The sequence below is a fragment of the Desarmillaria tabescens genome (assembly GCF_030435595.1).
Source record: "Desarmillaria tabescens strain CCBAS 213 chromosome Unknown EV420scaffold_34, whole genome shotgun sequence".
In the NCBI taxonomy this organism is placed as follows: Eukaryota; Fungi; Basidiomycota; class Agaricomycetes; order Agaricales; family Physalacriaceae; genus Desarmillaria; species Desarmillaria tabescens.
Window position 1 is genome coordinate 505,851 of NW_026848333.1, and position 27,799 is coordinate 533,649.

Consider the following 27,799-nt stretch of genomic DNA (forward strand, 5'->3'; position numbering starts at 1 on the left):
GGACCATCAAGTTTTTTGATGAAGTGGGGAGAAATGAGTTTAATGTCTGCACCAATCTGCTCCACGATAGATAACCGTCTCAGTTGACAAAGCGCCTCGGAGGACCGATAGTGACTGTGGTCAATATGAGCTCCATGAGGAGGGGAGATTTCAAGAGATATCTTGATAGTTGGTAGACTGTATCCTGTCTACTCGTGGACTCGTTGGACACACATTGTATATCAACAAGCTCCAAAGATGTCAGCTGGGACATCGACCCCATCCGATGAAATTTCGGGAGGTTATCTCTGAGAACAAGCCTCCGGAAGGGAATTGGGGAAAGTCCAAAGAACACATCGGGCCACCCTTCGAAGGTAGCAGTCGTCGCATTGGGAAAGTTGTAGAACCGAGATGGATAAACTAACGAAAATGTATTCGCAAAATGGATGGTGGTAATTTGTCCTGACGGTAAAGAGAAAAAAGTGCCGTGGATGGTGTTAAGTGCGACGCTGTGCAATTTCGGAGCGTATTCGAACAGCTTGACTAAATGGCCGGCTGTGAATTCTATATCTCCTGAGAACTCAAAGTGCTCTAGTTTTGGGAATTCAAGATGGATATCATTTCGTAAGATATCCAACAAGCGGACGGTCCGGGAATCGATACCGATATGCTTCACCTGTTGCAGATTCAGAGCATCGGGGGAATACAGGAGCAATTTCAGAGCATATTGCAATCTCCGTCTGATCTCATAGTGATTGAGTCCTTTTGCGATCTCCCCGATCTCCACGGACATCTGGAAATTCAGAAGGCATGCGTGCAAGAGCATTGTTTGAATAATTTGGCAACATAGGGAAATTTCAGGGAGGCGCCTCTACAGTCAATGCTGGCCGATATGGATGTCTAGATCAGGGGTGATGATAGGCAGACATTATGCCAGTAGGCGCAGACAGAGGAGAGATAGAAAGGCGTGGTGGATACCAGTGGTAGGTCATCACGAGAAAGAAAGGTGTCGTAGGATACAGAAGTACAGACGAGTTCAAATATATCCTGGAGTACATCATGAGGAAGCCTGCGGACCGGGGACAAAAGGGATTTGAATTTGTCCATACACCTCACAAGGGAGTAGCGACTGGTTTTGAGTTGCTCTAGAGTGGTATTCAATCGAGATATCTCTGCCCCATATTCTGATATCTTTTTTGGTAGATCGATGATAACTTTTGAATAAAATTGCGTTTCCTTTTCGTCGATTTATTTCTCGTAGCGTAAATATGCGGCAGTATCGAGAGGCAAGGTGCAGGGTGCTTGACTACCAAAGCATCTGCCACAATTGTTGCAAAGTAGAATATAGGGTTCCATCCGGGTCTCAAACTTGGTATAGTTAGAATAAAACTTAAGGAATAGTACAAAGTTTTACCTGTGTTCAAGTCCCAGTATGAGGACCAAATGGTGACCGGATATGTTATGAATGGAGGGGTCCAGGTGAGCTAATATTCAAGTAGTGAGAAGATGAAGGAATCCAGGCTTGAGGACATACACTAGGGCTATGGTTATGCGTTCTTACCGCCGGAAGAAGTATAAAAGATGAAAGACGGAAGAGGACAGAGTAGCTGTGTTGTTGGCTCCCTGCGGATCGATCCGGCCAACCTTTGCCACTCCAATGATGAATAAACACATTGCAATTTACCATATACCACAGAGCAGATATTAGCATTCCGGCAAGGCCTAACCATTTGACAGTATCATCCTCAACTAAATATGGTCCATCCGCTCTCTGTCTCCCATCAGTCCGATGTCAGAGCATCTACCACCCTCTCGTTCTTCCTGTTTCATCGTTGCAAAGCTCCAAGGTCCAGTTGAGAGGAAATTCCCTGGCGGGTATTGTGTGCGAGTGTCCATATCCATCTTAACCATCCGACAATCCCTCCAAGTTCAAAAACCGAGGAAGGCCCGAAGGAACAACCAATTCCCCTCGGATTAATGGGTTGCGTAGCCGTATTGTGGTAGACTTATCCCACCGTGACTGTGTCTCCATCATCATTGGCATATCCTGCATCACACAGAGATCAGCCATGATTTCAGGCAGAGTGGGTCGATGCGAAGGATCATAGGCCCAGCATCTTGTCATGAGATCCCACCACAACTCTGCATGCCAAGCAGTTGACACAAGGTATCTCGGATGCCCAGGGTGCTCCTTCTTGACACTGACATTCACGATGATGGCAACATCCTTGATGTTCTCCCAGGGTATCGTCCTGTTGAATATCTTGTGCAGGATTCAGAGATCATCGGGAGCAAGTCGTGGAGGAACACGCACCTCAAAGTACACACATGTGAGTGAATATACGTCTGCTAGGAGGCTGTTGGGACTAGCGTTGAGGACTTCTGGAGCTTGCCACCTTAAGGTGCCACCCTTATGTGGTGAAGATGAAGTCGTGAAGGTTGTAACACCCATTACAAAGGATAAACCGAAATCCGCGATGACTGCTCTATGATCGTTGGTGATCAGTATGTTATCCTTGTTTTCGTTAAGCGAAATGCTGATAATTAAAAAAAGGTTTTGTGACGCACCCCTTTGAGATCACCGTGAATGATGAGAAGTTTGTGGAGGTAGTTCATGCCATGGGTAACATCTAGGGCCTACGTATTTATCAGACTTATTCAAGGAGTCATTGGATAAGTCAATTCTTACGAGTTTGTGCTGATCGGGATGGCTGGTGTTATTCATATATTGATGGAGGGATCCACTAGGCATGAATGGCGATACGAGGCAGTAGGAAGAAGGGGCAAAATCATGATAGATGCCATAGAAGGGTAGGACATTGGGATGATCACAAAGTTGAGTCCAGATGATGGCTTCTCGTCGTATTTTCTGGAAAACAAGTGCTGTTAAGTTAGTTTAAGTTAAAAGAAGCAATAACATACCCGTAGGACTTTCTCAATGTTACTGTCACTTGTGAATATCCTCGCTCGTTTGATAGCGACCTGCGTTCCATCGACTTCTCCCTTCCATACTTCACCAAAGGATCCTTGAGCAAAGGGATAGGCTTCCGTCTTTTTGAAGTCTCGAAGCATGAGACACTGAGGAATGCAATCGTGAATGCATGATAGTTTGAGGCATGACTGGAAAAGTGTGCTTTTGGATATCATTGGGAGACCAGGTATGTCTAGAAGCTGATGAACAGCGATTAAAAACGAGAGACTTGACAGAAATAAGCTATGGTGTATGTCCTGAAGGAAGTCTAGAGTGCATTGTGCTTCCTCGGGTGATAAATCTAGTAGCTGATTGTTTATATTCAATTTCGAAAGTGCCTCGTTAACTCGCTTCACTACGTTGCCTATGCTGATGTCTAGACCATGGACAGGTACAAAACTAAGCGACTCCGAAAGTGCATCCACGATAGCCTGTCTTTCCTTCAGGTGTTAAAAAAGTAGTGGAATACATATGTACTCGCCTTGTTGTCTTGATATTCATCTGAAAGTCCATGCAGCACGCCGGGAGGTGACAATTCCTCAAGGAGCAACAACGATTCTGTCGTGTTATTCTGGTTGGTGTCGTTCCACATGCTTAGGAGTAGTTCAAGGTTTCGTTTGTCATTCTCGAATTGGATTCCATGTGTTGGGGACAGATTCATCTCTTCCAGATTCTGGCTAGGCAACGTATCAGTAAATTTAAGACCCAGGCCGTCATGCTCCTGTTTCCCTTTCCTTTTGCTCACCCTCAATGCTATTGGAATTTGAGGGTGTGGTTTTATGCCCGTAGCCAACACCATAGCCAAAATCGTCCGTTTTCATATTTGTGTATCCATTCATTCGAGGCTGGGCTGATGAAGCAAAAGTACTTGCCACGGGTGATTTGACGGACACTGTGTCTGGCTGAGAAGGTCGACCATCATAGCTCTGTGATTGAGTGGGTTGATGGCGCGTCACAGGTGATGGTTCTACAGAAGTGAAAACAGAGTGTGGAGCCAAGAGGGACAGACCAGGTGCGGGTCCAATATGTCTATAAGCTAATTAGGCATATTATATAGACATTGATGGCATTCTGCATACCGTATAGCTTCCTGAGAAACATTTCTTCACTCCGTATATCAGCTAATGAAATGAAAAGTTGCAATGGACGAACCTCGGCCAGTTAGACATGATGACGGGAAGATCCATCACCAGAAGATGTCCTGTGCCCATGATGGCTTTGACATGCAAAACATAATTGATATTGATATGCCTGGCAGAATTAAGGGTCATCGTTGTATGACTCGGAGAAATCGTAGATGATAGTTCTGCTTTGTGCTGCATTCCCCCCATAAGAGTCATATTGACAGCAAACTTGTTTTCAAGGATATTGCCAACTCGTGTTACTGGCATAGTTTGTTGGCCCCTGGTGAATGCTCCAGCACTGAAATGTTCTCGATTCATGAATAGATAGCTCGAAGCCACGAAGTATCACAGTCTGAAGGTTATCGGATCTGACTGTGGCGAATACAGCAACATGGTCACCGGGGCCATAGCAGGTTTGATGACGCTCGACGGTCAAAGAGACAACCATCGAGCTCAACTCGCTGCACATCAGTCTGGCAGTACACTGGCCACATAGAGTGCAGATCATGCTTGTCGATGACGATTTCGTTTTGGGTCAACACAACGTTTGACTTTATTTTGTGTAAGAAGCCACTATAGGAAGCTGAGAAAGACATGCGGACAGCCATGACACAGCACACATACCGTTCACCTTTCGTACACAAGCTGGCAATGAGTTCGTACTTGATACCCACTTGTGCAACGAGGTCAGTAATGCCCACTTAGAAGCGCAGTATAACTGGTGCTCACCATGCCCCTCTAAGGTGAGTGTCGGCGGAATGGCCTCGGGTATGCGAATATTGAATGGGAAGTCTGACTGCAAGTAGATTGTGCCAATAAGCAAGAAATGTAACAACAAGATTGGATTTGTTCAACGCACCGACTTCAATACCTCCCACTCCTCTGGTGTTGTCCAGACATTGACCAGACTGGGCCCAACATAATCAAAAAACGTATTTTCTCCTGTCATCGGTATCCCGCTCGACTTTGCGCAGCTCCATGCGGAGCCACTTTGCTTTGACTCCCTGAGGTCCGACTCTGACCTTGATAGCCTATATCCCATTGTCAATGCGGTAGTTCCGGTAGCAAAGTTCGCAGGATACCCATGCCTTTTACTGCAGCAAGTGGTCTGTCTATACCTCCCGAAGGAATGCTGGGGTATCCTAGGAAAACAATGAGATGCGATGCTGGCAAACACTGAGAATGGCGGCTGACCATGGACAAATTCGATGTATGGAGGCTGTCGAAGGATGCTACACGTAGGAATGAGCAAGGTTCATGGCGCCATCGTGATGGAGCAGACTCACAGCTTCACTTGGGACATGGCCCGATGATGGTGAGAGGGAAAGATGTCACTGCCAATAAGCGCCTCCTTTTGGCCAGAATGAGGCTGGAGCGAGTCCAGCCATCTGACCGGTCCGACTAGGAGTTTTTCTTGCTATGACTTGCCCTGAATCTATGCCTACAGTTAACAGTCCTTCTCAAGCTAATGCATCTTATTCAACGGCCACTACTATTGGGTAAGTCTTTCCCATTTCTAAACGTTCGTTACACTCCAGCTGTCATTCGTAGGGATTGTCCACAAACTATTACCTCAACTCCCCTGGAGGCACCGTGGTATTTGACGGGCTGAGCCAGAGCAAAAGCTTCTCTCATGAGATCATCCGCAATGACGGCTCTCAGAGAGCTTCAAGCTCTGTTATCAAGCTTGTGCAGCCCACCACTGTCACCAAGACCGATAATGGGAAGAGGACCATGCTCCAGTATGCCTTCCCCGCTGAGAACAATGACACTCCCCCAGAGGATCATCAGTAATTGCGCCACCAACAACTTGAACCGATCTTTTCTTTCTCCATGTTGAAAAATATAAAACGCTCAAAAAATAGGTTTCTGATTCCAGTAGGCCTTGTCAATGATGCGACGTTCAGAGCCAAAGCATGTGGAACTGGGTAGCGTTAGGCCGATTTCTATGATTATATACGAGTTGATTATCGAAATGTCATATTGTGTGTGTGTTTGGCGTTTTGGGCTGCACCTGAAGAAGCCCCTTCTTTGAGGTTGTGAGAGACTTACTCAGCATGGTGATAGTAACGTGAAGCTCCTCAAAAGCCCTCACCCTGAACCGCAGAATAATCTGTCACACGTCCAATTGAAACAGACAGTACACCGCATCAGGTATTTCGAGTTCTGGAGCCAAAGGGTGCTCGTACCAGTTTCAGTCTGGTACAGGGAAGGTACTGGTGAGCCGGTTCGAGTTTTGTTGTTCGAGAACTGTATGACTGTCTCGAAATCGATGATATACACCCTGCGGTCAGGTGAATACCTTGTAATTGTGATGTTGGGGGTACCATTCCATAATGAAATTCGTTAGAAAGAGGTCCTGTTGGTGATTAGCCAGTTGGAAAAGCATACTGAACAGCTACAACGTACTCGATGGGCAATGCCGTTTTGTGCAGATACGCAATGCCCTGTCCATGATTGGTCAAAGAAAGCTGCGAAAGAAGATGATAATGCTTTACCTCAAAAGCTTGGAGGAGCAAATGCATTATATTGTTAGCTGAATTCAGGGAACCACGATGCATTGCCCCAGACAGATTAGGTCCCTTCAGCAAGGGGAAGACTCCGAATACAATGTTGCCAAAATGACGCTCGTCAAGAAGAGGTAAAATATGATTGTTCTCAGCAAAGATATGCCGAGACCTTGATAGTGATCTCATGATATCCAGGTCATTTTGGCCCACGTTTTTGTGAACCATAATTCGAACGAGTTTATCGCCACCTCGAGAACAATAACATGCATTCATGAGACCATTCTACAAGGAAATCAGCATGTACATACGCCGGAATTAGGTTGGGACATATGAAAGCTCTGAATTGGTGTAGAAGAGTATTTTTGATAGATGGCGGGTTCAGGAATTTGAATCCATTGCATGTTATGGGCTCATCTTCCAGATCCGTGTAAAGGTTCCTCCCGATACTTTCATCCCATAGTCAATATCCATGCTCAGAGAAAAACTCATTGAATTTGCTCCAGACCATTGCGTACACGTTGTGGTCTAGTCCTCTCCAACTTTCGTAGTCCTCAGGTAGGCCTTCAACGGCCTTGCCATCCTCCTCCTCCTCCGGCGGGAGTGCTGCCTTTTCCTTCCCGGTAGTTTCGCCACAGATCCTGGAAGCGTAGTTTGGGGACATTGAGATTGTGGTGAGGGAATCTATGCAACACGTTAGGAAGCCATGCTGATGACTAGCTCAGAGTTTAGGCTCCGATTAGAGTGTTCAGCTGGCACTGGTGCTTTGTGCTAGTCAGAATTAACCAGGTGCTAAAAACAGCGCATTTGAGAAGACAGTCACTCACAAGCGAGAGACCTTGCTGAGGTGGCATAGTATTCACTCTCCACATAGACCTGCTGCCTTCACATGCCCCCAATCATCAACCAACATGTTCTGCGACACGTAAAGACCAATACGTGATGTAAATCTTCTCTTCTTGCAAGTAGATCAGAGATGCGACGTCACGAGAGCCAGTTGTTGCTGATAAGTCTGGTCCACAACAAATTAATGTCGCCAAGGCATGGTTGCAGTTACTGTTGAGCTGCATCAAGTCTCCAAACCAATACAAGTCTTCTTTCGCTGACCTGGATGTATGCGCCAAGGGTGCTCTGTGAACATCATGAGGGTAATGGCAGGCAAAAGGATAGGTGCGGTAGACCGGTCCGATTCAGTAGAGACGTTCAACTGCCTTTTTGGGAACCCTGACTAGTTCTCTTGCCTTCGCTCCCTACCCCTGTATTACATTATTCTCTCTTGTTGCCCTTTTCACCTGGCCTGGTGCATATGACCCCACAGTGAAGTGAGTTAGCCATACTTCTGCAGTCCTCCAGTGCTGTTTTTGTCAGAGCCAGTGGAGCGTCATTGGGAGAGCACCTACACCAAACTAAGTTTATATCGATCATGACGGACAGACAACCAAATCTCACCTCGCCCCGCTGAGCGGGGTGAGTGGAAATTAGGTCCATTACTAGTCTTTCCTCCCCATCACTGAACGTCAAACCAGAGAAGCCCCAGCACTACACTGCCGAATTGCTGTCTATCTCTATGTTTATATGTCATTGGTTTGGGGAGTCATTTATGTCAGTGTCCAGGGCTCTTGAAAGCTCTGGAAAATCCCTTGTTGCGCATTGGCTTGCACCCCAGTACCTCTGTGAGAGGACATAGATATGCAGAAGATGCCAAGTCGAGGCAGTGAATTATTATTGGGCTGTATACGACGTCCTAGGCCTGTCTTGATGTGACGCGACTATCAGCGCACGCTTCATGGTGGTCTGCGCACCGAGCATTTGCAGTTTCTTTGGGATATCTCAGTACTTCTATCTTACAATTAGGGAAGCGCTCAAAAGGTCTTATGTTGATCTATAGGCCACCTTATCGAACATTGGCCGTTATTGATCCGATCTAATCAAAACTGCCACTGTCCCCTATCGCTTGAATTCATGCGATGTTGTATGCTCTCCTGGTTCCTGATTGCCACACCATCGATCGTTTGAACCAAATTCAGATGCGTTGCTCATGTCTGCTCGAGGATATGGATACCTCTAAACGAGATATAGGCCGCCTCATATCTCGTAGGCTACTTATGTCGACATAGGAACCGGTCGAGTGTCATACACTCAAATTATCACATATACACCCAATATTATTGGAGGAGGCAGCTGCGGAAGGATATAGTTAGGCGGTATGTCCTATGCCCTTTTCTCTCCTACAAAATCTTTACTCCAGCTTCAGGAATATGTAACAGAGCGTTTGATTTAGGCTTCAAATACAAGACTTGGAACGATCTCACTTGACTGGATATATTTTCAATCTCGTTGGGTGCTAACCAGTCCGTTTTGACACTGAATGTCAATTTTTCCAGTATGCTTGAACAAGAAGCCAGAGATACCAGTGAGGGGAACTTCTTTCAGGATAAGCTTGATGGTGCGTACGTCCCCAGTAAAAATACCAAAACCACTCTTGAACTATTGAGTGCAGGTGCTTTGATGCCCACCCCTGTAGACTTTGAGATACATCCATCACCCTGTGATCAAGGTGAGGCTTCTGCACTGTTCTCTTGATAGCTCACTAAATCCTCTCAGATTGGAGGAATGTGGTGAAACTAAAGTCGAGATTATCCTAGCTACTTTGCTTGTTCGATTAGTCAACAGGATAAATCCATGTTTTGAAGTGCAGAATGATGAGGCTAAAAGCCAACATCTATATGTCCCTAGACGACATATTTCCCAGCAATTGCGGTCTCTACTGCACGAACTGGCTAGCATATCAATGCGCAAGCTTTTCACTACCAGAGCGCCACTTGTGTACCGCGTTGTCGTAAAGTACTCTCTTGCAGCCTGTTCTTACATCGATGATCGCTTAGTGGTGGTGTATGACACTTTTGTTGTTGCAGCAGTGTAGAGAAAGATTCAGGCAATGATACAATATATAATACAATGTAGGTAGGTAGTATTACACAGCATGGTCCACCGGGGGATGCCGAGCATAGACATGTGGTTGCGCTAGTCACTGCCATCTTTCATTTGCAGCTCAATAACAATTCTAAAGCAGGTACTGTCAATACCTTCTCTACCACAGCATTACTTCTGTACCACAGTGTTAGCGACCGATTTCACAAACAAGATCAAACAACTAAGCGTGACTCGCACTTCGGTCAGGCGCTTTGTGTTGTCCGCAGGTTTGCGTTAAGGGAGCTATCGCTTAGTTGAGCGAGAGTGAGTTCAGACTAAGTTATCGGGTGAATAAACTTTAGTTCGAGACTGAGGTTTAAGACCTGCAGTCGGGCTACTTAAATACAGTTTGGGTCATGCTAAATATACTACAAGTGTCTGCAACGGTGTGTTAAACACATGAGACCCACATGGTGAATGCGATCAAGTCCGGAGAACTAGCATAGCAGGATTACGATGAAGACGATAAGATAAGATAAAGCATGAAATCGTAATATTACCCCCCTGTTAAGGCAGTCGTCCCGACTGCGACATAACTTGGTTTCGGAAGATAGGCTCCTACAAGAGAGGGCGCATTTGGTTTTATCAGGTATTCTTGAATTGCCTGTACCAAGGGGTGGTCCATTTCTGACTCGGTTACCAATTCATGTTCGGACCAAGAGTCGGATTCGTCTTCGTTTTCCCACCACTCCGCTGGAGGTCGAGTGATAAATGAGACCTGTTCGAAGTCCTCGATAGCGTCTCTTGCGTTGTCTAGGTCTTGTTCATCTACCCAAGAATTTTCCTCCCTTGGGTATCCTTTCCACTTGACGAGGTATTCGATTCCGGTGCCGCGCCTTCTTCCCCTTCCTCTCACCCTTTCTCTTCTGTCCACAATTTCTTCCACTTCATATTGTTCCTGTCCGTCTATGAGGTCCGGTGGTGGCGGCAAAGGCTGTACTTGGATTGGGAACTCCGGCGAATGATATGGGGTGAGGAGTTTCTCATTGAAACGATCGTGGATTTTCCAAGCTGGAGGAAGGCGTAATTTATATGCCGAAGCGCCATGCTTGGATAGCACTTCGAACGGCCTGACTCGTTTGTCGCCCAGCTTCTTCATTGGTCGAGGAAGGCTGAGGTTTGTGGAGTCCAGCCATACCTTGTCCCCTGGTTGATATTCCACCGCCGGTAGTTGGTGCTTGTCGTATTGTCGTTTCATGATTTCCGCTGCCTTCTCCAATGCTTTGGCCGTTTGTTCATGAATCTTTTGGATGTCAGCCACAAATTCTCTAGCGGCTGGGTTGGTGCCTTCTTTGATTGTCAGCGGAGCTAGGTGTGGTTTTTGTCCATGGTTGATTTCAAACGGCGAATAACCGGTCGCAGAGTGTTTGCGGTTGTTGTGTTGGAAGGCTGCGAGAGGTAGCCATTCGCTCCAGTCATTCTGTCGATGATTGATAAATATGCGGAGATACTTTTCGATCTCCTGGTTTGCCCGTTCCGTCTGTCCATCGGTTTGGGGATGATAGGCCGTAGAAGGGGTTTCCTTGTATGTGTAGCATGTCATACAGCTCCTTCATGAATTTTGATACAAACTGGGGTCCCCGATCCGAGATCACCTTCTGAGGCATTCCATGCTTGGCCCATACAGTGGTCTCGCAGGATTTTGGCCCATCCTGCTGAGGTTAGCTCGGTCGAACATGGTACCGGAATGACTTCCTTTGAGAACCGATCCACTATCATGAGGATGGCATTGTACCCGTTTGAGTCGGGTAGTTCGCCTATCATGTCCACCAGTGATATGTTCCCATGGTCGAGAAGGTACAGCGTGTGGGTGTAGCGGCGCTCTAGCGACGTTGGGTGCTTGTCTTGGTGTGCTGGCAGGCTTCACAACCCTTCACGTACCGTTCTACATTGCTTTTTAGTTTCGGCCACCAGTATTCTCGTTGTACGAGTTCCTTGGTTTTTTCTATCCCGGGATGTCCGGCGGTAATGTGGTCGTGGTGGATGGCGATGAGCTCTCCTCGTAGCTTGGCGTCTCGAGGTACGTATAACCGTCCATCATAGTGCATTAGGCCGTCTTCTTGGGTCACTCCTCGGGGATGATGAAGGGATGCTTCGATCCCTTTGTCCCACTTGGTAAGATCCCTCAGGGCTGTTCGAATGCGCTTATGGATTTCCTCTTCTCCTGGCATGATTAAAGCTCTGAACATTTCCGGTTTGAGCATTATCATCTCCTTGTTGTCTTCCCCTCCTTGATCGTGGTCTGCTCTCCTGGATAATAGGTCGGCTTTCTTGTTGGCCGTTCCTGGTTTGTGGTGCAGCGTAAAGTGGTATTCCGCTAATTCTGTTACCCATCAGGCTTGCCTTCGGTTGAGCTTTTGGGGTTTGCGGAAATACTGCAGGTTTTGATGATCCGTCCAGATCTCAAATTCCTGATAGGCACCCATTAAGTAGTGTCTCCAATCCTCGAGGGCCAACATGATCGCCAGGAGCTCTTTGTCGTAAATTTCATAATTCCACTCCGTAACTGTTAGGGCTTTGGATAGGAACACTACTGGCCTCCATTTCCCTTCCTGTTCTTGTGATAGGACCGCCCCTATCGCTCCCTCGCTTGCGTCTGCTTCTACACGGTACTTGCCCATTCGCGTGGGTATAGCTAGTACCACTTCCTCGGCTAGCTTCCTTTTGATTTCCTGGAACACGCTTTCCTGAGCTGTTCCCCATTTCCACTCCGTTTTTCCCGTGAGTTGAGTTAGGGGTCGTACATGCTTGCTGTAATCTCGGATAAATCTTCGATAGAAGTTGGTGAAGCCTAAAAACGATTGCAGTTCTCGTTTTTTGGTGGGCTGAGGCCATTCCGTGATTCCCTTGACCTTTACGGGGTCCATGCGTATCAATCCTTGACTGATGACTACTCCGAGGTATTTGGTTTCCAATACCTCAAACTCGCATTTTTCTGCTTTTAGGAATAAATTGTTTGCGCGTAGGATGGCTAGAACCTCGCGTACCACCGTTTGATGCTTGTCTTGGTCTTTGGTGCAGATTAAGATATCATCCAAGTATACGGTGACATCTCCTCGTGCAATCTGCTCCTTGAACAAGTCGTTCATCATCCACTGGAATGTGGCCGGAGAGTTGGTGAGTCCGAAGAACATCACCAAGGGTTCAAACAGTCCCCTATTGGTTCGGAAGGCTGCCTTCCACTTGTCTCCTCCTTTGATCCGCACATTGTTATATCCCCACCGTACGTCCAGCTTCGTGAAGTATTTGGCGTCCTTGAGTTGATCCATCAATTCTCCGATGAGCGGTAAGGGGTATCGGTTCTTGATGGTCATCTCATTCAGCTTTCGGTAATCCTGTACGGGTCTAAGCTTTCCGTCCTTCTTTTTGACGAAGAAAAATGGTGATGCCATGGGCGATTTGGAGGGCCTAATCCTTCCTGATTCTAGGTTTTCGTCTAGGAATTTATCCAGCTCTTCCTGCTCGGCCGGATTGAGAGGATAGACCTTGCAGTCTAGACTGGCCTGAGCATTGGGGGTCAGCTCAATGGCGTGGTCCCAGGGTTTGCGAGGGGGCAGTTCGTCAAAGTTTTCCTTGGCAAAGATGTCTCAGAATTCCCGGTATGGTTCCGGTACTATTTCTTCAAATGTCTTGGCCCCCTTGGCTTGGTTTGCTTTGGCAGCTAATTCGTTAGCTTTGCTCCCCATGGCTCGTACATGTAAGGCTTCCTGAAAGTCTATGACAAGGATGGTATCTCCCTCTTCTATCTCGGTTCCCCATTGCTGCTCCGGATCTTCGTCGGGAAGGCGAAAGGGTATCTGGCGACAGGCGCACCTGGCTAGCGTTACAGCTCCTGTTTTCCAGTCGATGATGGGATTATGGCGTTTGAGCCAGTCATGCCCTAGGAATAGGGGTACATTTCCTAGGTCTACGATGGCTAAGTCGATTTTCTCGTGGTGGTCTCCTATGGTCATTCGGAGTTCTACGATTTCGGTTATGTCTCCTCCCTTGTTTCGGCTTCCGTCTGCATTGTATACTGCCTGGGCTTTGGACAGTTTTACCGTGTTCATTTGGTGTTCTTGTACAAACGCTCGGTTTATACAGCTTCCGGTGCACCCACTGTCAACTAGAGCGTCGACAGCTTGTACCAATCTGGTGTCCAGGGTTTCGAGTTGTACCCGAATGTTGATGCTCCTTCCTTTTCCTCCTCGTATGTATTGTGGGGGTACGCGCAGGTCCTGCATGTTCTGGAGGCACTGTTCTCGTTGTCGGTAGGTTTCCTTGGAGGACCCGAGAAGGTCCACTACGAGGTCTTCGTCTACTTCAATGAGTCGTCGGGGATGTACCCACATTCGGAGGGTAGCGAGTCTCCCGTCCATAGTTTTCTCCTGCCTCATCTTCCTTCTTACCCATTCCACGCTATGTGGCTTGAGCCATCCTTTGTCCCATTTGTCGTTGTAGTATTCTTCTTCTAAGTCGGTCACCTCATAGTCTTCCGGGTACTCCTCAGTGTGGATCACCGGGTCTTCCCCTCGTGATTTAAGACTTTGTTGATAACTGTAGTTGTCTTCCTCATCGGGCACTTCTTCGATTGAAACGTTCTTTTTATTACAAATAGGAGATGCACATAATGGTCCCACCGACCCGCCCACCGGGGAACACGAGCCCCCGGTGCCATTATGTGTTAGTGACGAGGGGGGAAGACGTACCGTAAGCGGAGGAGGGTGAATGATGTCCCTGGTCGTCTGGACTGTTATTTGCAGGGCAGCAGTTTTCTTGATGGGGATTCGCGTTCCCTCTTGCGGCTCCACCGGGTCAGGATAGTTGGCCGCATAGGGCAGGTGCGTACGTTCTGCCTTCGGGTGAGGCCCTGCATCGTTCCTCTCCCGCCTGGAGGTGCCTTCGCCCACTACTGGCTCGGCCGCTCTTCCTCCGTTTTCTGCACCGGTACCTATCCTCCATGGAGCGATGTTGACTTTGATCCCGGGTATCCCGCTGCCTTGCGCAGCATGCGCCGCTTGTGCTTTCGCACCGGTGGCCAAGGATCTTGAGTGGGGTTCTTCTTCGAGCACGGTGGAAATCCCCTGTACACCGTTCTTCTTTATATGCGACTCGGTAATTTCATCTTGTGATAGCGTGAAAGATTTATCATTGCCTCGAGGTACTACATGCGATACATTAGTCCGACCCGCGGTATTCTGTGACGCACCACTAAATGAAATTGTGTCCTTTGCCGACGCGCGTTTGTCGCTTACGCCGCCGGCTCGTCTTTTACCTCCTCGATCTTCAATGTGGAGGCTTCTCCTTCTTCGTCCTTCAATACTTGTTGATACATTGCACGGATTTGGGCGCACGAGAACTTGGGCTGGTGCTTGACGAGCCACGTACTTTCGTCTTTGGGGCATTTGTTGTCTTGCTTCCGATGTCCCTTGTGACCGCATCGGAAACATCGACCTTCCTTGCGGAGACGATCTATTTCCATAGGTTGGCCTTGGCCCCTGTACGTGATGCCTGTGCCCGTCTTCTTGTCACCCTGGGAATTCCCGGAGCTCCCGGCTTTTCCCATTCCCTTGTTCTGCTGTCCCTGCATCCCCTGGTTTCTTCCGGCGTCCTCGGCTAGTCCCACCCGGTAATTATAGTCCATTTGTTCGACTCAGAACTTCCATTCTGCATACGTGCACAGGAGCGCAGTTCCGGTGGCGTGGATTGCGGTTTTCACGTTTTTCCGAATGGCCGGTTTGAGGATTTCGATCATATATTCCTCATTGTGTCGCTTGCCGGATTCTTTTGCCAACCGTTCGAAGTCACGGAAGAATTCTTTTGCCGATTTGTACGTGTTTTGGCGGATGCGCTTGAACTCTTGTAGCTTGAGTTCTACTTCCGCGTTGGTTCGGAATTGGTCTTCGATGATCTGTCTGAATACATGCCATGCGGGATATCGCAGATATCCACATGTTTCGTCATAGTATTCGTCCCGGGTGTGATTCCACCAGTGTAGGGCTTTGTCGGTAAGTCGGAACGTACAGAACACTACCCGGTTCGAGCTTTGTCCGTGTGCGTTCATAGTGAACTGCTGTGGAAATACGTTGAAATAATCTTCGCACTGGTTGAGGAATCTGTCTACATCGCTGGATTCCCCTTTGAACTTCTCGGGGGGATCCGCGAGCTGTGGTTTCACCTGCCCCCACGGATTCGTGTTGGCCACCCCGACAATAAAGGGTGGTGGCGTGTTTGGTGGTTGTACGGGGTCAGCGGGGATAGGAATTGCTGCCGGGCGTGGTAAAGATCGTAGTGCCGGGTTATGATGAGGGGTGGTTGGGCCTTGTGGTGCAGGGGCTGGTACTGCGGGTACCGTGGCCGCAGCACCTGCACTTCCTGGCGTTCCTGCAGCAGCAAATAGCCGGCTAGGGTCGACGTACCCTGTTCTTTTGAGAATCGATAAGTGGCTCAGGTCTACCGTGCTTCCACTCGTTTCTGATGGAATGGGTACCTGATATCTTTCTCCGGGGTCCGTGTAGTCGTCCGGGTGTACTTGGTTCCATAGAACGTTGGTGTGAAAAACGGTTTCTCGGTAAATCACCTGGGCCCCAATTTGTGAATCCCTTTCCTTTTGGAAGTACCTTCCTTGCGGCGAGCTGTTCCACGACAGCTCCTGCGGTAGCTTCCGTTCAATCCATCTCAGCATTTCCAAGTATGTCATATTCTCTAGCTCGGCCTCAGTAGGCTCCCGAGCTAGATCCTTCACGAATTCTGGGATAACGTCCTCCTCTCCGTATTCTCCAACTCTATGCTGCTGCTGTAGATCGAAGTCCGCCCTATTCCAGGGTTCTCGTAAATTTCGCCTTCTTCTAATTCCGATAGGTCGGACTCGCTCGAAAGGCTCCGTGCTTCCCGTGACGATACGGTTCCAGTTTCGAATGATTCTTGCCCACTCATTGACCCTGAGTATGACTTGGTTGAAGTCTGGCCTTCGGGGTCGGTCCCATACCCAGGGTGCGATGAAAGGGACAGGGGCCACGAGGGGGGTGTTCGGCTGCGAGTGGATAGATGACGTAGGGGACGACGGATGCGGGGGGTTCAATTCCTTCGTACATTCTCCAGGCGTCGGCGTAGTCCTGTGTTTGTCTGCATATATCGCAGCTGGCGTCGGCGTCGTATGTGGGCTCGCACTGGTCGAGCTTGGTAGTGGCTTCCCCGGCCCTATCGTTGATGATGATTGGGGTGTTGGGACGCGTGACGAGCTGGAGTAGCTTCCTTCATCGTCTGAGGAGTCACTGCGGGCGTAGTAGTAGCCCCATGTTTCCCCTCTTGAGTCGAGTCGGGGAGGAGACCAGTCGTTGCGTGGCCCTGGGAGCTTGTCGCTGCTACTGTCTTCCTCTTCATCGCTGCCTTCTTCATTTGAACTGCTTCCAGTTCCATCTTCAGCCTCTCTTCCTTCTCCCAGATGATATCTAAGCCCTCTTTGATAGAGGCGCTGTCCGTTCGAATCGTATCCAGGATTGGCGGCTGAGTTTTCAGTTGAGGTTGGGGAGGGAGCGCTCCAGGGATCACTTCCTTCGCTTTCCCCTTCACTTTCTTCCTCGGTAATGGGAGAGAGAACACGCTGGTCCACCCCTTGTTCGTAGATTCTTCGCTCTTCTTCTTCTTCAACGACTGGGCCTCTTTGTGCGGGCCATCCTTCCACCTCGGTGTTGGACTTGTTGGACTCGTCTGAGTCGGAGTCTTCTTCTGTGATCCACTCATCGCTGTTGATGAAGATGAAATGGATAATGGGTTCAGGTCTGTCGTCGACATACTCGGGAGGGGGTGTGTTCGGTCGTCTAACCTCCGGGTTGGGGGTTTCGACGGGGAGAGTTTCTTCGGAGACTGGCTCCTGGTTTCGTCGGTATTCGTATCCATACAGGAATGCGAGGTAGGTTATGGCAACAAAGCCTTGGAGTCCGAAGAGGTCGGTGAGGTATTGTTCGACTGGGTTCATTCGTTACTGTTCGTCAACGTGGTTGTTGATGAAGAGTAAGAAAGTCTCAAACTAATTGTTAGCGACCGATTTCACAAACAAGATCAAACAACTAAGCGTGACTTGCACTTCGGTCAGGCGCTTTGTGTTGTCTGCAGGTTTGCGTTAAGGGAGCTATCGCTTAGTTGAGCGAGAGTGAGTTCAGACTAAGTTATCGGGTGAATAAACTTTAGTTCGAGACTGAGGTTTAAGACCTGCAGTCGGGCTACTTAAATACAGTTTGGGTCATGCTAAATATACTACAAGTGTCTGCAACGGTGCGTTAAACACACGAGACCCACATGGTGAATGCGATCAAGTCCGGAGAACTAGCATAGCAGGATTACGATGAAGACGATAAGATAAGATAAAGCGTGAAATCGTAATACACAGTTTCGAAGGGCGTCAACGCGAGCCAAGGTATCCAGTCTAAGCTCCCCTCCCTTCTAAACCCCTATAACAACAGACTTCAATGCTCTCTTTTCCAACATATCCAAGACTGCACCCTCATCCACCTCGCCAGACCAGACAAGCTGCAGATACTCTAGCTCCAGTAGCACCCCCAGATCATCGAGTTTTTTGATGAAGTAGGGAGAAATGAGTTTAACATCTGCATTGATCTGCTCCGCGATAGATAACCGTGTGAGTTGAGGAAGCACCTCAAGGAGGTAGAACATCTCCGGACGACCAATAGTAACTGTGGTCAATTTGAGCTCCATAAGGAGGGGAGATTTCAAGAGGTATCTTGATAGTTGGTAGACTGTATCCTGTCTGCCCATGGACTCGTTGGACACACAGCGGATATCAACAAGCTCCAAAGACATCAGCTGGGGCATCGACCCCATCCGATGAAATTTTGGGAGGTTATCTTTGAGAACAAGCCTCCAGAAGGGAATTGGAGGAAGTCCAAAAATCAAAGTAGGGCATCCTTGGAAGGTAGCAGTCATTGCATTGGGAAAGTTGTAGAACTGAGATGGATAAACCAATGAGAATGTATTCCCGAAGTGGATAGTGGTAATTTGTTTAGACGGTAAAGAGAAAAAGGTGCCGCAGATGGCGTTAAGTGCGACGCTGTGTAATTTCAGAGCGTATTTGAACAGTTTGACCGGATGGTCCCCTGAGAATTCTATATCACCTGAGAACTCGAAGTGCTCAAGTTCCGGGAATTCAGGATGAATATCCTTTCGCAAAATATCCCACAAGCGGACGGTCCGGGAATCGATACCGATATGCTTCACCTGTTGCAGATTCAGAACAACGGGGGAGTACAGGAGCGAATTCATGGCATAATGCAGTCTCCGTTTCACGTCATAGTGATTGAGTCCTTTCACGAAGTCCCCAATCTCCATGGACATCTGGAAATTCAAAAGGCGTGCATGAGAGCGCTGTTTGAATAATTTGGCAACATAGGGAAATTTCAGGGAGGCACCTCTGCAGTCAATGCTGGCCGATATGGATGTCCAGATCGGGGGTGATGATAGGCAGATGTTACGCCAATAGGCGCAGACAGAGGAGAGATAGAAGGGCATGGTGGATACCAGTGGTAGGTCATCACGAGAGAGAAAAGTGTCATAGGATACGGAAGTACAGACAAATTCGAATATATCCTGGAGTACATCATGAGGAAGCCTGCGGACCGGGGACAAAAGGGATTTGAATTTATCCATACACCTCGCAAGGGAGTGGCGACAAGTTCGAGTTGCTCCAGAACAGTATTCAATCGAGATATCTCTGCGTCATATTCTGATATCTTTTTTGGTAGATTGATGATAACTTTTGAATAAAATTGTGTTTCCTTTTCGTCGATTTGTTTCTCGTGGCATAGATAGGTGGCGGTATCAAGAGGCAAGGTGCAGGGTGCTTGACTACCAAAGCATCTGCCACAATTGTTGCAAAGTAGAATATAGGGTTCCATCCGGGTCTCAAACTTGGTATAGTTAGAATAAAACTTAAGGAATAGTACAAAGTTTTACCTGTGTTCAAGTCCCAGTATGAGGACCAAATGGTGACCGGATATGTTATGAATGGAGGGGTCCAGGTGAGCTAATATTCAAGTAGTGAGAAGATGAAGGAATCCAGGCTTGAGGACATACACTAGGGCTATGGTTATGCGTTCTTACCGCCGGAAGAAGTATAAAAGATGAAAGACGGAAGAGGACAGAGTAGCTGTGTTGTTGGCTCCCTGCAGATCGATCCGGCCAACCTTTGCCACTCCAATGATGAATAAACACATTGCAATTTACCATGTACCACAGAGAAGGTATTAGTATTCCAGCAAGGCCTAACCATTTGACAGTATCATCATCAACTAAATACGGTCCATCCGCTCTCTGTCTCCCATCACAGTCCGATGTCAAAGCATCTACTACCCTCTTGTTCTTCCTTTTTCATCGGTGCAAAGCTCCAAGGCCCAGTTGAGAAGAAATGACCTGGCGGGCATTGTGTGCGAGTGTCCGTATCCCTCTTAACCATCCGACAATCCCTCCAAGTTCAAAAACCGAGGAAGGCCCAAAGGAACAACCAATTCCCCTCGGATTAATGGGTTGCGTAGCCGTATTGTGGTAGACTTATCCCACCGTGATTGCGTCTCCATCATCGGCATATCCTGCATCACATGGAGATCAGCCATGATTTCAGGCAGGGTGAGTCGATGCAAAGGATCATAGGCCCAGCATCTTGTCATGAGATCCCACCACAACTCTGCATGCCGAGCCGCTGATACTAGGAATCTCGGATGCCCAGGGTGCTCCTTCTGACTATGACATTCACGATAACAGCACCATCCATGATATTCTCCCAGGGTATTGTCCCATTGAAAATCTTCTTATACCGGAACCTCAGAGAATTGGGGGTGGGGTGGGGTGTGGGAAAATATGCACCTCAAAGTACACGCATGCGAGCGAGTATACGTCGGTTGACAGGCTGTTAGGACTCCCATTGAGGACTTCTGGAGCCTGCCACCTTACAGCGCCGCCCTTATGTGGTGAAGACAAAGTTGTAAAGGTTGTAACACCCATTACGAAGGATAAGCCGAAATCTGCGATGACTGCTCTTTGGTCGTCGGTGATCAGTATGTTATCCTTGTTTTTGTTAAGCGAAATGCCGATAATTAAAAAAAGGTTTTGTGACGCACCCCTTTGGGATCACCGTGAATGATGAGAAGTTTGTGGAGGTAGTTCATGCTGTGGGTGACATCTAGGGCCTACGTATTTATCAGACTTATTCAAGGAGTCATTGGATAAGTCAATTCTTACGAGTTTGTGCTGATCGGGATGGCTGGTGTTATTCATATATTGATGGAGGGATCCACTAGGCATGAATGGCGATACGAGGCAGTAGGAAGAAGGGGCAAAATCATGATAGATGCCATAGAAGGGTAGGACATTGGGATGATCACAAAGTTGAGTCCAGATGATGGCTTCTCGTCGTACTTTCTAGAAAACAGGTGCCATTAAGTTAGTTTAAGTTAAAAGAAGCGATAACATACCCATAGGACTTTCTCAATGTTACTGTCACTTGTGAATATCCTTGCTCATTTGATAGCGACCTGTGTTCCATCGACTTCTCCCCTCCAGACTTCATCAAAGGATCCTTGAGCAAGGGGATAGGCTTTGGTCTTTTTGAAATCTCGAAGCATGAGACACTGAGGTATGCAATCATGAATGCATGATATTTTGAGGCATGATTCGAAAATAATGCTCCTGGATATCATTGGGGGACCTGGTACATCTAGAAGCTGATGAACAGCAATTAAAAATGAGAGATTCGACGAATGTAAGCTATGGCGTATGTCCTGAAGGAAGTCTAGAGTGCATTGTGCTTCCTCGGGTGATAAATCTAGTAGCTGATTGTTTATATTCGATTTTGAAAGTGTCTTGTTGACTCGCTTCACTGCATCGCCTATGCTTATGTCTAGACCATGGACAGGCACAAAACTAAGCGACTCTGAAAGTGCATCCATGATAGCCTGTCTTTCCTTCAGATGTCATGCAAAAGTAGTGGAATACGTGTGTACTCGCCTTGTTGTCTTGATATTCACCTGAAAGTCCATGTGGCATGCCGGGAGATGGCAATTTCTCAAGGAGCGACAACGGTTCCGTCGTGTTATTCTGGTTGGTGTCGTTCCACATGCTTAGGAGTAGTTCGAGGTTTCGTTTGTCATTCTCGAACTGGATTCCATGTGTTGGGGACAGATTCATCTCATCTTGTCTGGATTCTGGCTAAGCAACGTATCAGTAAATTTAAGACCAGGCCATCGTGCTCCTGTTTCCCTTTCCTTTTGCTTACCCTCAATGCTGTTGGAATTTGAGGGTGGGGTTTGATGTCCGTAGCCAACACCATAGTCAAAACCATCCGTCTTCATATTTGTGTATCCATTCGTTCTTGGCTGCTGGTGAAGCAAAAGTACTTGCTACAGGTGATTTGACGGTCACTGTGTCTGGCTGAGAAGGTCGACCACCATAGCTCTGCGATTGAGTGGGTTATGGTGCACTGCAGGTGATGGTTCTACAGAAGTGAAAACAGAGTGCGGAGCCAAGAGGGACAGACCAGGTGCAGGTCCAATACGTCTATAAGCTAATTAGGTGCATTGTATGGACATTGATGGGTTTTCTGCATACCGTATAGCTTCCTGAGAACGTTTCCTTCTTCTTCGCTCCATATATCAGCTAATGAAACGAAAAGATGCAATGGATGAACCTCGGCCAGTTAGACATGATGACGGGAAGATCCATCACCAGAAGATGTCCTGTGCCCATGATGGCTTTGACATGCAAAACATAATTGATATTGATATGCCTGGCAGAATTAAGGGTCGTCGTTGTATGACTCGGAGAAATCGTAGATGATAGTTCTGCTTTATGCTGCATTCCCCCCATAAGAGTCATGTTGACAGCAAACTTGTTTTCGAGGATATTGCCGACTCGTGTTACTGGCATAGTTTGTTGGCCCCTGGTGAATGCTCCAGCACGAAATGTTCTCGATTCATGAATAGATAGCTCGAAGCCACGAAGTATCACAGTATGAAGGTTATTGGATCTGACCGTGGCAAATACAGCAACATGATCACCAGGGCCATAGCAGGTTTTATGATGCTCGACAGTCACAGAGACACCATCGAGCTCAACTCGCCGCACATCAGTCTGGCAGTACACTGGCCACATAGAGTGCAGATTGTGCTTGTCGATAATGATTTCGTTTTGAGTCAACACAACGTTTGACTTTTTTTTCCGTAAGAAGCCACTATAGGAAGCTGAGAAAGTGGCACACACATCCAGCCACGACACAGCACATGTACCATTCACCTTTCGTACACAAGCTGGTAATGAGGTCAGCGATGCCCACTTAGAAGCGCAGTATAATCGGTGCTCACCACACCCCTCTAAGGTGAGTATCGGCGGAATGGATTCGGGTATGCGAATATCGAATGGGAAGTCCAACTGCAAGTAGATTGTGCCAATAGGCAAGAAACATAATGATAAGATTGGATTTGTTCAATGCACCGACTTCAATACCTCCCACTCCCCCGGTGCTGTCCAGATGTTGACCGGACTGGGCCCAACATAGCCAACAAACGTATTTTCTCCTACCATCGGAATTTGTTCGACTTTGCGCAGCTCCACACGGAGCCACTTTGCTTTGACTCCCTGAGGTCCGACTCTGACCTCGATAGCCTAAATCTCATTGTTAACGTGGTAGTTCTGGTAGCAAAGTCGGTAGGATACCCATGCCTTTTACAGCAGCAAGTGGTCTGTCTGTACCTCCCGAAGGAATGCTGGGGTATCCTAGGAAAACAATGAGACGTGATGCTGGCGAACACTGAGAATGGCAGCTGACCATGGACGAATTCAACATATGGAGGCTGTCGAAGGGTGTTACATGTAGGAATGAGCAAGGTACATGGCACCATCGCCATCAAGCAGACTCACAGCTTCACTTGGGACATGGTCCGACAATGGTGAGAGGGAAAGATGCCACTGCCAATAAGCGCTTCCTTTCAGCTGGAATGAGGCTGGAGCGAGGAGTCAGGCCATCTGACTGGTCTGACCAGGAGTTTTTCTTGCTATGACTTGCCCCGAATTTATGCCTACAGTTAATGGTCCTTCTCTGTAAAGAGTCTAACATCTTGCGGTGCATGACATAGCTATGACCAACGTATATTGATCAACTACGTGTGCTGGTACAAGAAGTAGAACTACTCTTTTCGTAATCATAGTTATCGTAGATAAGGGTATCGGCTTCGCCGATACCAAACATTCATAAATAGGTAAAGATTGATCTCTGGTCTGTACGGTCCCTTACATTCTCAAGCTAATGTATCTTATTCAGATACAACGGCCACTACTATTGGGTAAGTCCTTCTGTTTCTAAACATTCCTTACACTCCAGCTATCATTCGTAGGGATTGTCCGCAAACTATTACCTCAACTCCCCTGGAGGCACCATGGTGTTCGACGGGCTGAGCCAGAGCAACAGTTTCTCCCATGAGATCATCCACAATGACGGCTCTCAAAGAGCTTCAAGCTCTGTTATCAAACTTGCCAAGCCCACCACCATCACCAAGATCAATAATGGGAAGAGGACTGTGCTCCAGTATGCCTTCCCCGCTGAGAACGATGACACTCCCCCAGAGGACCATCAGTAATTGTGCCACCAATAACTTGAACCGATCTTTTCCTTCTCCATATTGAAAAAATATACAACCCTCAAAAAATAGGTTTCTAATTTCAGTAGGCCCTGTCAATGTTGTGACGTTCAGAGCCAAAGCATGTGGAATTGGGTAGCGTTAGGCCAATTTGTACGATTATATATGAGTTGATTATCAAAATGTCATATTGTGTGTACTTAGTGCTTTGTCACCTTGAACCACAGAATATCCATAGCAATCTGCCACACATCCAATCGGAACGGACAACACACCGCATCAGGTATTTCGAGTTCTGGAGCCAAAGGGCGCTCGTACCAGGATCGGTCTGGTACAGAGAAGGTACTAGTCACATGCTCCAACTTCTCGTCACTCAAGAACTGTATGGCTGTCTCGAAATCGATGATATACACCCATGGTCCGGTGAACGCCTTGTAATTGTGACTTTGGGGGTACCATTCCATAATGAAATTCGTTAGAAAGAGATCCTGTTGGTGGTTAACTGCTGGAAAAACATACTAAACAGCTATAACCTACTTGATGCGCGATGCTGTTTTTGTGCAGATACATGACACCCTGTCCATGATTGGTCAAAGAAAGCTGTGAAAGAAAAACGATAATGCTTTACCTCAAAAGCTTGGAGCAGCAAATGCATTATGTCATCAACCGAATTCAAGGAGCCATAATGCATTGCGCCAGACAGATTAGGTCCCTTCAGCAAGGGGAACACTCCGAATATGATGTCACCAAAATGAAGCTCATCAAGAAGAGGTAAAATGTGATTGTTCTCGGCCAAGATATGCCGAGACCTGGATAGCAACCTGACAATATGCAGGTCATTTAGCCCACGTTTTTGTGAACCATAACTCGAACGAGCTTGTCGCCGCCTCGAGAACAGTAACAGGCATTCATGAGTCCATTCTACAAGGAAATAAGCATGTATAAGCCGGAATTAGGTTGGGACATACGAAAGCTCTGAATTCATGTAGAAGAGTATTTTTGATAGATGACAGTCTCAGGAATTTGAATTCGTTGCATATTATGGCTCATCCTCCAGATCGGTGTAAAGGTTCCTCCCAATACTTTCATCCCATAGCATCCCTTCGTGTCCATTCTATGTAAAAATCCCTATAACTATAGTGGAACCACTTTTGTAATAATCCCTATAACTATAGGCCTGTCAAATTCATGTATCCGCTAGAAAGCAAAGTTATACGTAGCCATGAATTTTCACATGCAATCCATTTCTTGGTCTCTCCCCACCACGTGCCCAACCAATTCCTGCCTCGGGTTTGCCCCTCTTGCACTCCCTATTTATGGGTATCAGTAATAAAATATTTAGTATTCATAATTAAAGCATTGTAAAACAAATAAATAAATATAAAATACTATATAATACAAAAATAAATTAACATATAGGCAGCATGGGCTAGAGAGCGATTTAGGGATCGATAGCACTAATGAATGTCATGGTGGGCTCATGAGAGAAAATGGAGACCACCATTGAATCCTCCATGTCTTGGAGGACATTTGACGCCCAAATGGATGTCAGTGTCGCTGCTGTCGTTGGACATTGGCAGCTCGGTCTCCATCCTGCCCTCCTGCCCTCCCCCTTCCTCCTCAGTATGCTGCCCAGTCTCCCTCTACATCCCTAGCCTAAGATCCACCCTAACCCTCATCATGCTTGAAGTCTCCTGGCTTTTCCATCGTCATTGTCATTGTGGTTGTCACTGTTACAGGTGCTGTCCCGCTGCGTGATGAGGTCCAATATGGAAACCCTAGTGATATCCTGTGTCATCATTGTGCTGCGCTTGTGTGTCCAATGACGATCGAGGTTGATGTGTGTGGGGGGCATGGGATGGGTCGTGGCAGAATATGAGTCGTATCGGGGCAATGGCAGGGGTGCATGGGTCATGTCGTCAACGTACAGTGTTGCAGTCATATCTGGCAGTGCTGCCTCGGGTGAGGGCTTATGCATGGGGTGGGGATAAAATGGTCACTACCCAGGGATCTTGGGGCCACCGGATACACCAAAAAGACCTAAATTTGACATGTCAGTATAAAAAACAATTCAAACGTACCATATACCCATGACAATGGGCAAAACAGATGAGCAAGAGGGCAGGAAAGGAAGTGGACGTGGTGGAGAGGAACAGAAAATGGTGCTGCACAGCCACTCAATCACAGTATGGTTGTGCGGTCTGGGGTGACTGACCGAGCGGAATCCATCATCGGGATGCTTCCACTGCTTGATGTACACTCTCCAATGCCACAAAGCATATCGGAATCTTGTATTATAGGTATAAGGATTGTGTGATATATTTTAATGCAACAGGATACCCTCATCTCATGATAATCCTCAATTTACATTGGTTGCCCACATTTTAGGGCACTTGTAAGCAAATACCAGTTCTATATATCTGTGCACCATCTCAATAGGTGTGTTTTTTGTTGAAAATGCAAGGTTATGTCTAGTATAAGTCAAAATAATGGTCCGATCCACCCCGATCTGCTTATAGTCTCACCATTATACGTTTCATGCATAAGTGAAAACAGAATCAGACGAAAGTTCACAAGCTTGTTTTGCATACTACAAGTGTTCATAATATATTCACTTGGGCAGATCCATATATGCATTTGTATCATTGATAATTCACATAAGAAGTCTTTTTCTCATTTGTTATATCATTATTTAGATGCACATTGTGCTGCATACTTTTGTAAAAGTTGAATTCAACAATTGTCTCATCATTATTTGCATTTATTGGTCAAATAAACATGAATTAAAGGCTAATTTATCGGCCTAAAATGTAAAATCATGAAATGTAGATGACTATCATATTTTCGAGGTACAGAAAGCCCTAGGAGTATGGGATTGCAAGGGTATTCTATCCTACGCCCCTAATTGGGGTGCATCCGGCAAATTCTGACCATGGTGAGAGTGGCATTTTCCTGTTTGCATATCAGTTGAATGACAGTATTTGCACTATTAAGCATTTATAATCACATAAATGTATTCTAATTAAACCGAGCCTAAATAATCTGTGTGCAATGCAGAATTTTACCCAGCTTTCAAAGCCAACAGAGCTGCTACCGCATTGGGAATGATATTTTCCCACAGTTTATATGTCTAAGTACACGGGCACATCCAGCCAAAATAGGCTGCACGTGGGTCGGGAGGCAATAGTAAATCATTAATATTATTTTTCTGGGCTGCAATTTTTTTTTTCGGGCCTAAGCAACGAAACACCGATCCAGTACCTGTGGACCCTAACTTGGCAGCCTATGGCAACAGTTTCTGGATCTAGCTAGCACTGGCGAGAACTGCTACAAGGGATACGTATAATTAGAATCAAAAAGTGATGGCATCCCTACAAGATACGTATAATTTGACATTACTATAGTTATAGGGATTTTTACAAAAGTCACTCCACTATAGTTATAGAGAATTTTGTAGTGAATGGACACTATAGCCTCCCCATAGTCAATATCCACACTCAGTTAAAAACCCTTAAATTTACTCCATACTGTTGCATACGCGTTGTGGTCTAGTCCTCTCCAACTTTCGTAGTCCTCAGGTAGGCCTTCAACAGTTTTGTCATCCTCTTCCTTCAAGGATGGTGGTGC

The 27,799-nt window shown here is 47.0% G+C and overlaps 11 protein-coding genes across 11 annotated transcripts; 1 reads left to right on the forward strand and 10 right to left on the reverse strand.

Moving 5' to 3' along the window:
* Positions 1–79: 79 nt before the first annotated feature.
* Positions 80–902, reverse strand: EV420DRAFT_1750272 (uncharacterized protein; the record flags this gene model as incomplete). The annotated part of the gene is made up of 1 exon (XM_060480319.1): positions 80–902. The coding sequence occupies exon 1, from the start codon at positions 803–805 to the stop codon at positions 80–82; it is 726 nt and encodes a 241-aa protein (XP_060327602.1). The 5' UTR covers positions 806–902.
* Positions 877–1,178, reverse strand: EV420DRAFT_1561801 (uncharacterized protein; the record flags this gene model as incomplete). The annotated part of the gene is made up of 1 exon (XM_060473874.1): positions 877–1,178. A coding segment is annotated over exon 1 (202 nt), but the record flags the coding sequence as incomplete, so codon positions are not given.
* Positions 1,179–1,882: 704 nt separating this feature from the next.
* On the reverse strand, positions 1,883–3,051 carry EV420DRAFT_1646357 (kinase-like domain-containing protein; the record flags this gene model as incomplete). The annotated part of the gene is made up of 5 exons (XM_060477898.1): positions 1,883–2,242; positions 2,294–2,494; positions 2,548–2,616; positions 2,669–2,848; positions 2,902–3,051. 5 exons carry the CDS (start codon positions 3,049–3,051, stop codon positions 1,883–1,885), a joined length of 960 nt encoding a protein of 319 aa, XP_060327604.1.
* Positions 3,052–3,663: 612 nt separating this feature from the next.
* EV420DRAFT_1646358 (uncharacterized protein) lies at positions 3,664–4,221 on the reverse strand (the record flags this gene model as incomplete). Its single annotated transcript, XM_060477899.1, has 3 exons — positions 3,664–3,979; positions 4,030–4,053; positions 4,103–4,221. The coding sequence occupies 3 exons, from the start codon at positions 4,219–4,221 to the stop codon at positions 3,664–3,666; spliced, it is 459 nt and encodes a 152-aa protein (XP_060327605.1).
* A 248-nt stretch (positions 4,222–4,469) lies between these two features.
* On the reverse strand, positions 4,470–5,377 carry EV420DRAFT_1646359 (uncharacterized protein; the record flags this gene model as incomplete). The annotated part of the gene is made up of 7 exons (XM_060477900.1): positions 4,470–4,647; positions 4,699–4,747; positions 4,804–4,870; positions 4,934–5,091; positions 5,157–5,216; positions 5,269–5,306; positions 5,361–5,377. 7 exons carry the CDS (start codon positions 5,375–5,377, stop codon positions 4,470–4,472), a joined length of 567 nt encoding a protein of 188 aa, XP_060327606.1.
* A 1,043-nt stretch (positions 5,378–6,420) lies between these two features.
* EV420DRAFT_1646360 (uncharacterized protein) lies at positions 6,421–7,245 on the reverse strand (the record flags this gene model as incomplete). The annotated part of the gene is made up of 4 exons (XM_060477901.1): positions 6,421–6,433; positions 6,484–6,521; positions 6,573–6,866; positions 7,090–7,245. The coding sequence occupies 4 exons, from the start codon at positions 7,243–7,245 to the stop codon at positions 6,421–6,423; spliced, it is 501 nt and encodes a 166-aa protein (XP_060327607.1).
* Positions 7,246–18,986: 11,741 nt separating this feature from the next.
* EV420DRAFT_1561803 (uncharacterized protein) lies at positions 18,987–19,287 on the reverse strand (the record flags this gene model as incomplete). Its single annotated transcript, XM_060473875.1, has 1 exon — positions 18,987–19,287. A coding segment is annotated over exon 1 (204 nt), but the record flags the coding sequence as incomplete, so codon positions are not given.
* A 1,079-nt stretch (positions 19,288–20,366) lies between these two features.
* On the reverse strand, positions 20,367–20,963 carry EV420DRAFT_1274378 (kinase-like domain-containing protein; the record flags this gene model as incomplete). Its single annotated transcript, XM_060467834.1, has 3 exons — positions 20,367–20,609; positions 20,663–20,731; positions 20,784–20,963. Coding segments are annotated over 3 exons (492 nt in total), but the record flags the coding sequence as incomplete, so codon positions are not given.
* A 995-nt stretch (positions 20,964–21,958) lies between these two features.
* Positions 21,959–23,473, reverse strand: EV420DRAFT_1621894 (uncharacterized protein; the record flags this gene model as incomplete). The annotated part of the gene is made up of 6 exons (XM_060475749.1): positions 21,959–22,097; positions 22,228–22,780; positions 22,901–22,967; positions 23,031–23,201; positions 23,266–23,359; positions 23,457–23,473. 6 exons carry the CDS (start codon positions 23,471–23,473, stop codon positions 21,959–21,961), a joined length of 1,041 nt encoding a protein of 346 aa, XP_060327610.1.
* A 119-nt stretch (positions 23,474–23,592) lies between these two features.
* EV420DRAFT_1646366 (uncharacterized protein) lies at positions 23,593–24,172 on the forward strand (the record flags this gene model as incomplete). The annotated part of the gene is made up of 3 exons (XM_060477902.1): positions 23,593–23,636; positions 23,857–23,878; positions 23,930–24,172. 3 exons carry the CDS (start codon positions 23,593–23,595, stop codon positions 24,170–24,172), a joined length of 309 nt encoding a protein of 102 aa, XP_060327611.1.
* Positions 24,173–24,372: 200 nt separating this feature from the next.
* EV420DRAFT_1646367 (uncharacterized protein) lies at positions 24,373–25,080 on the reverse strand (the record flags this gene model as incomplete). The annotated part of the gene is made up of 4 exons (XM_060477903.1): positions 24,373–24,660; positions 24,710–24,748; positions 24,801–24,993; positions 25,046–25,080. 4 exons carry the CDS (start codon positions 25,078–25,080, stop codon positions 24,373–24,375), a joined length of 555 nt encoding a protein of 184 aa, XP_060327612.1.
* Positions 25,081–27,799: the final 2,719 nt, after the last annotated feature.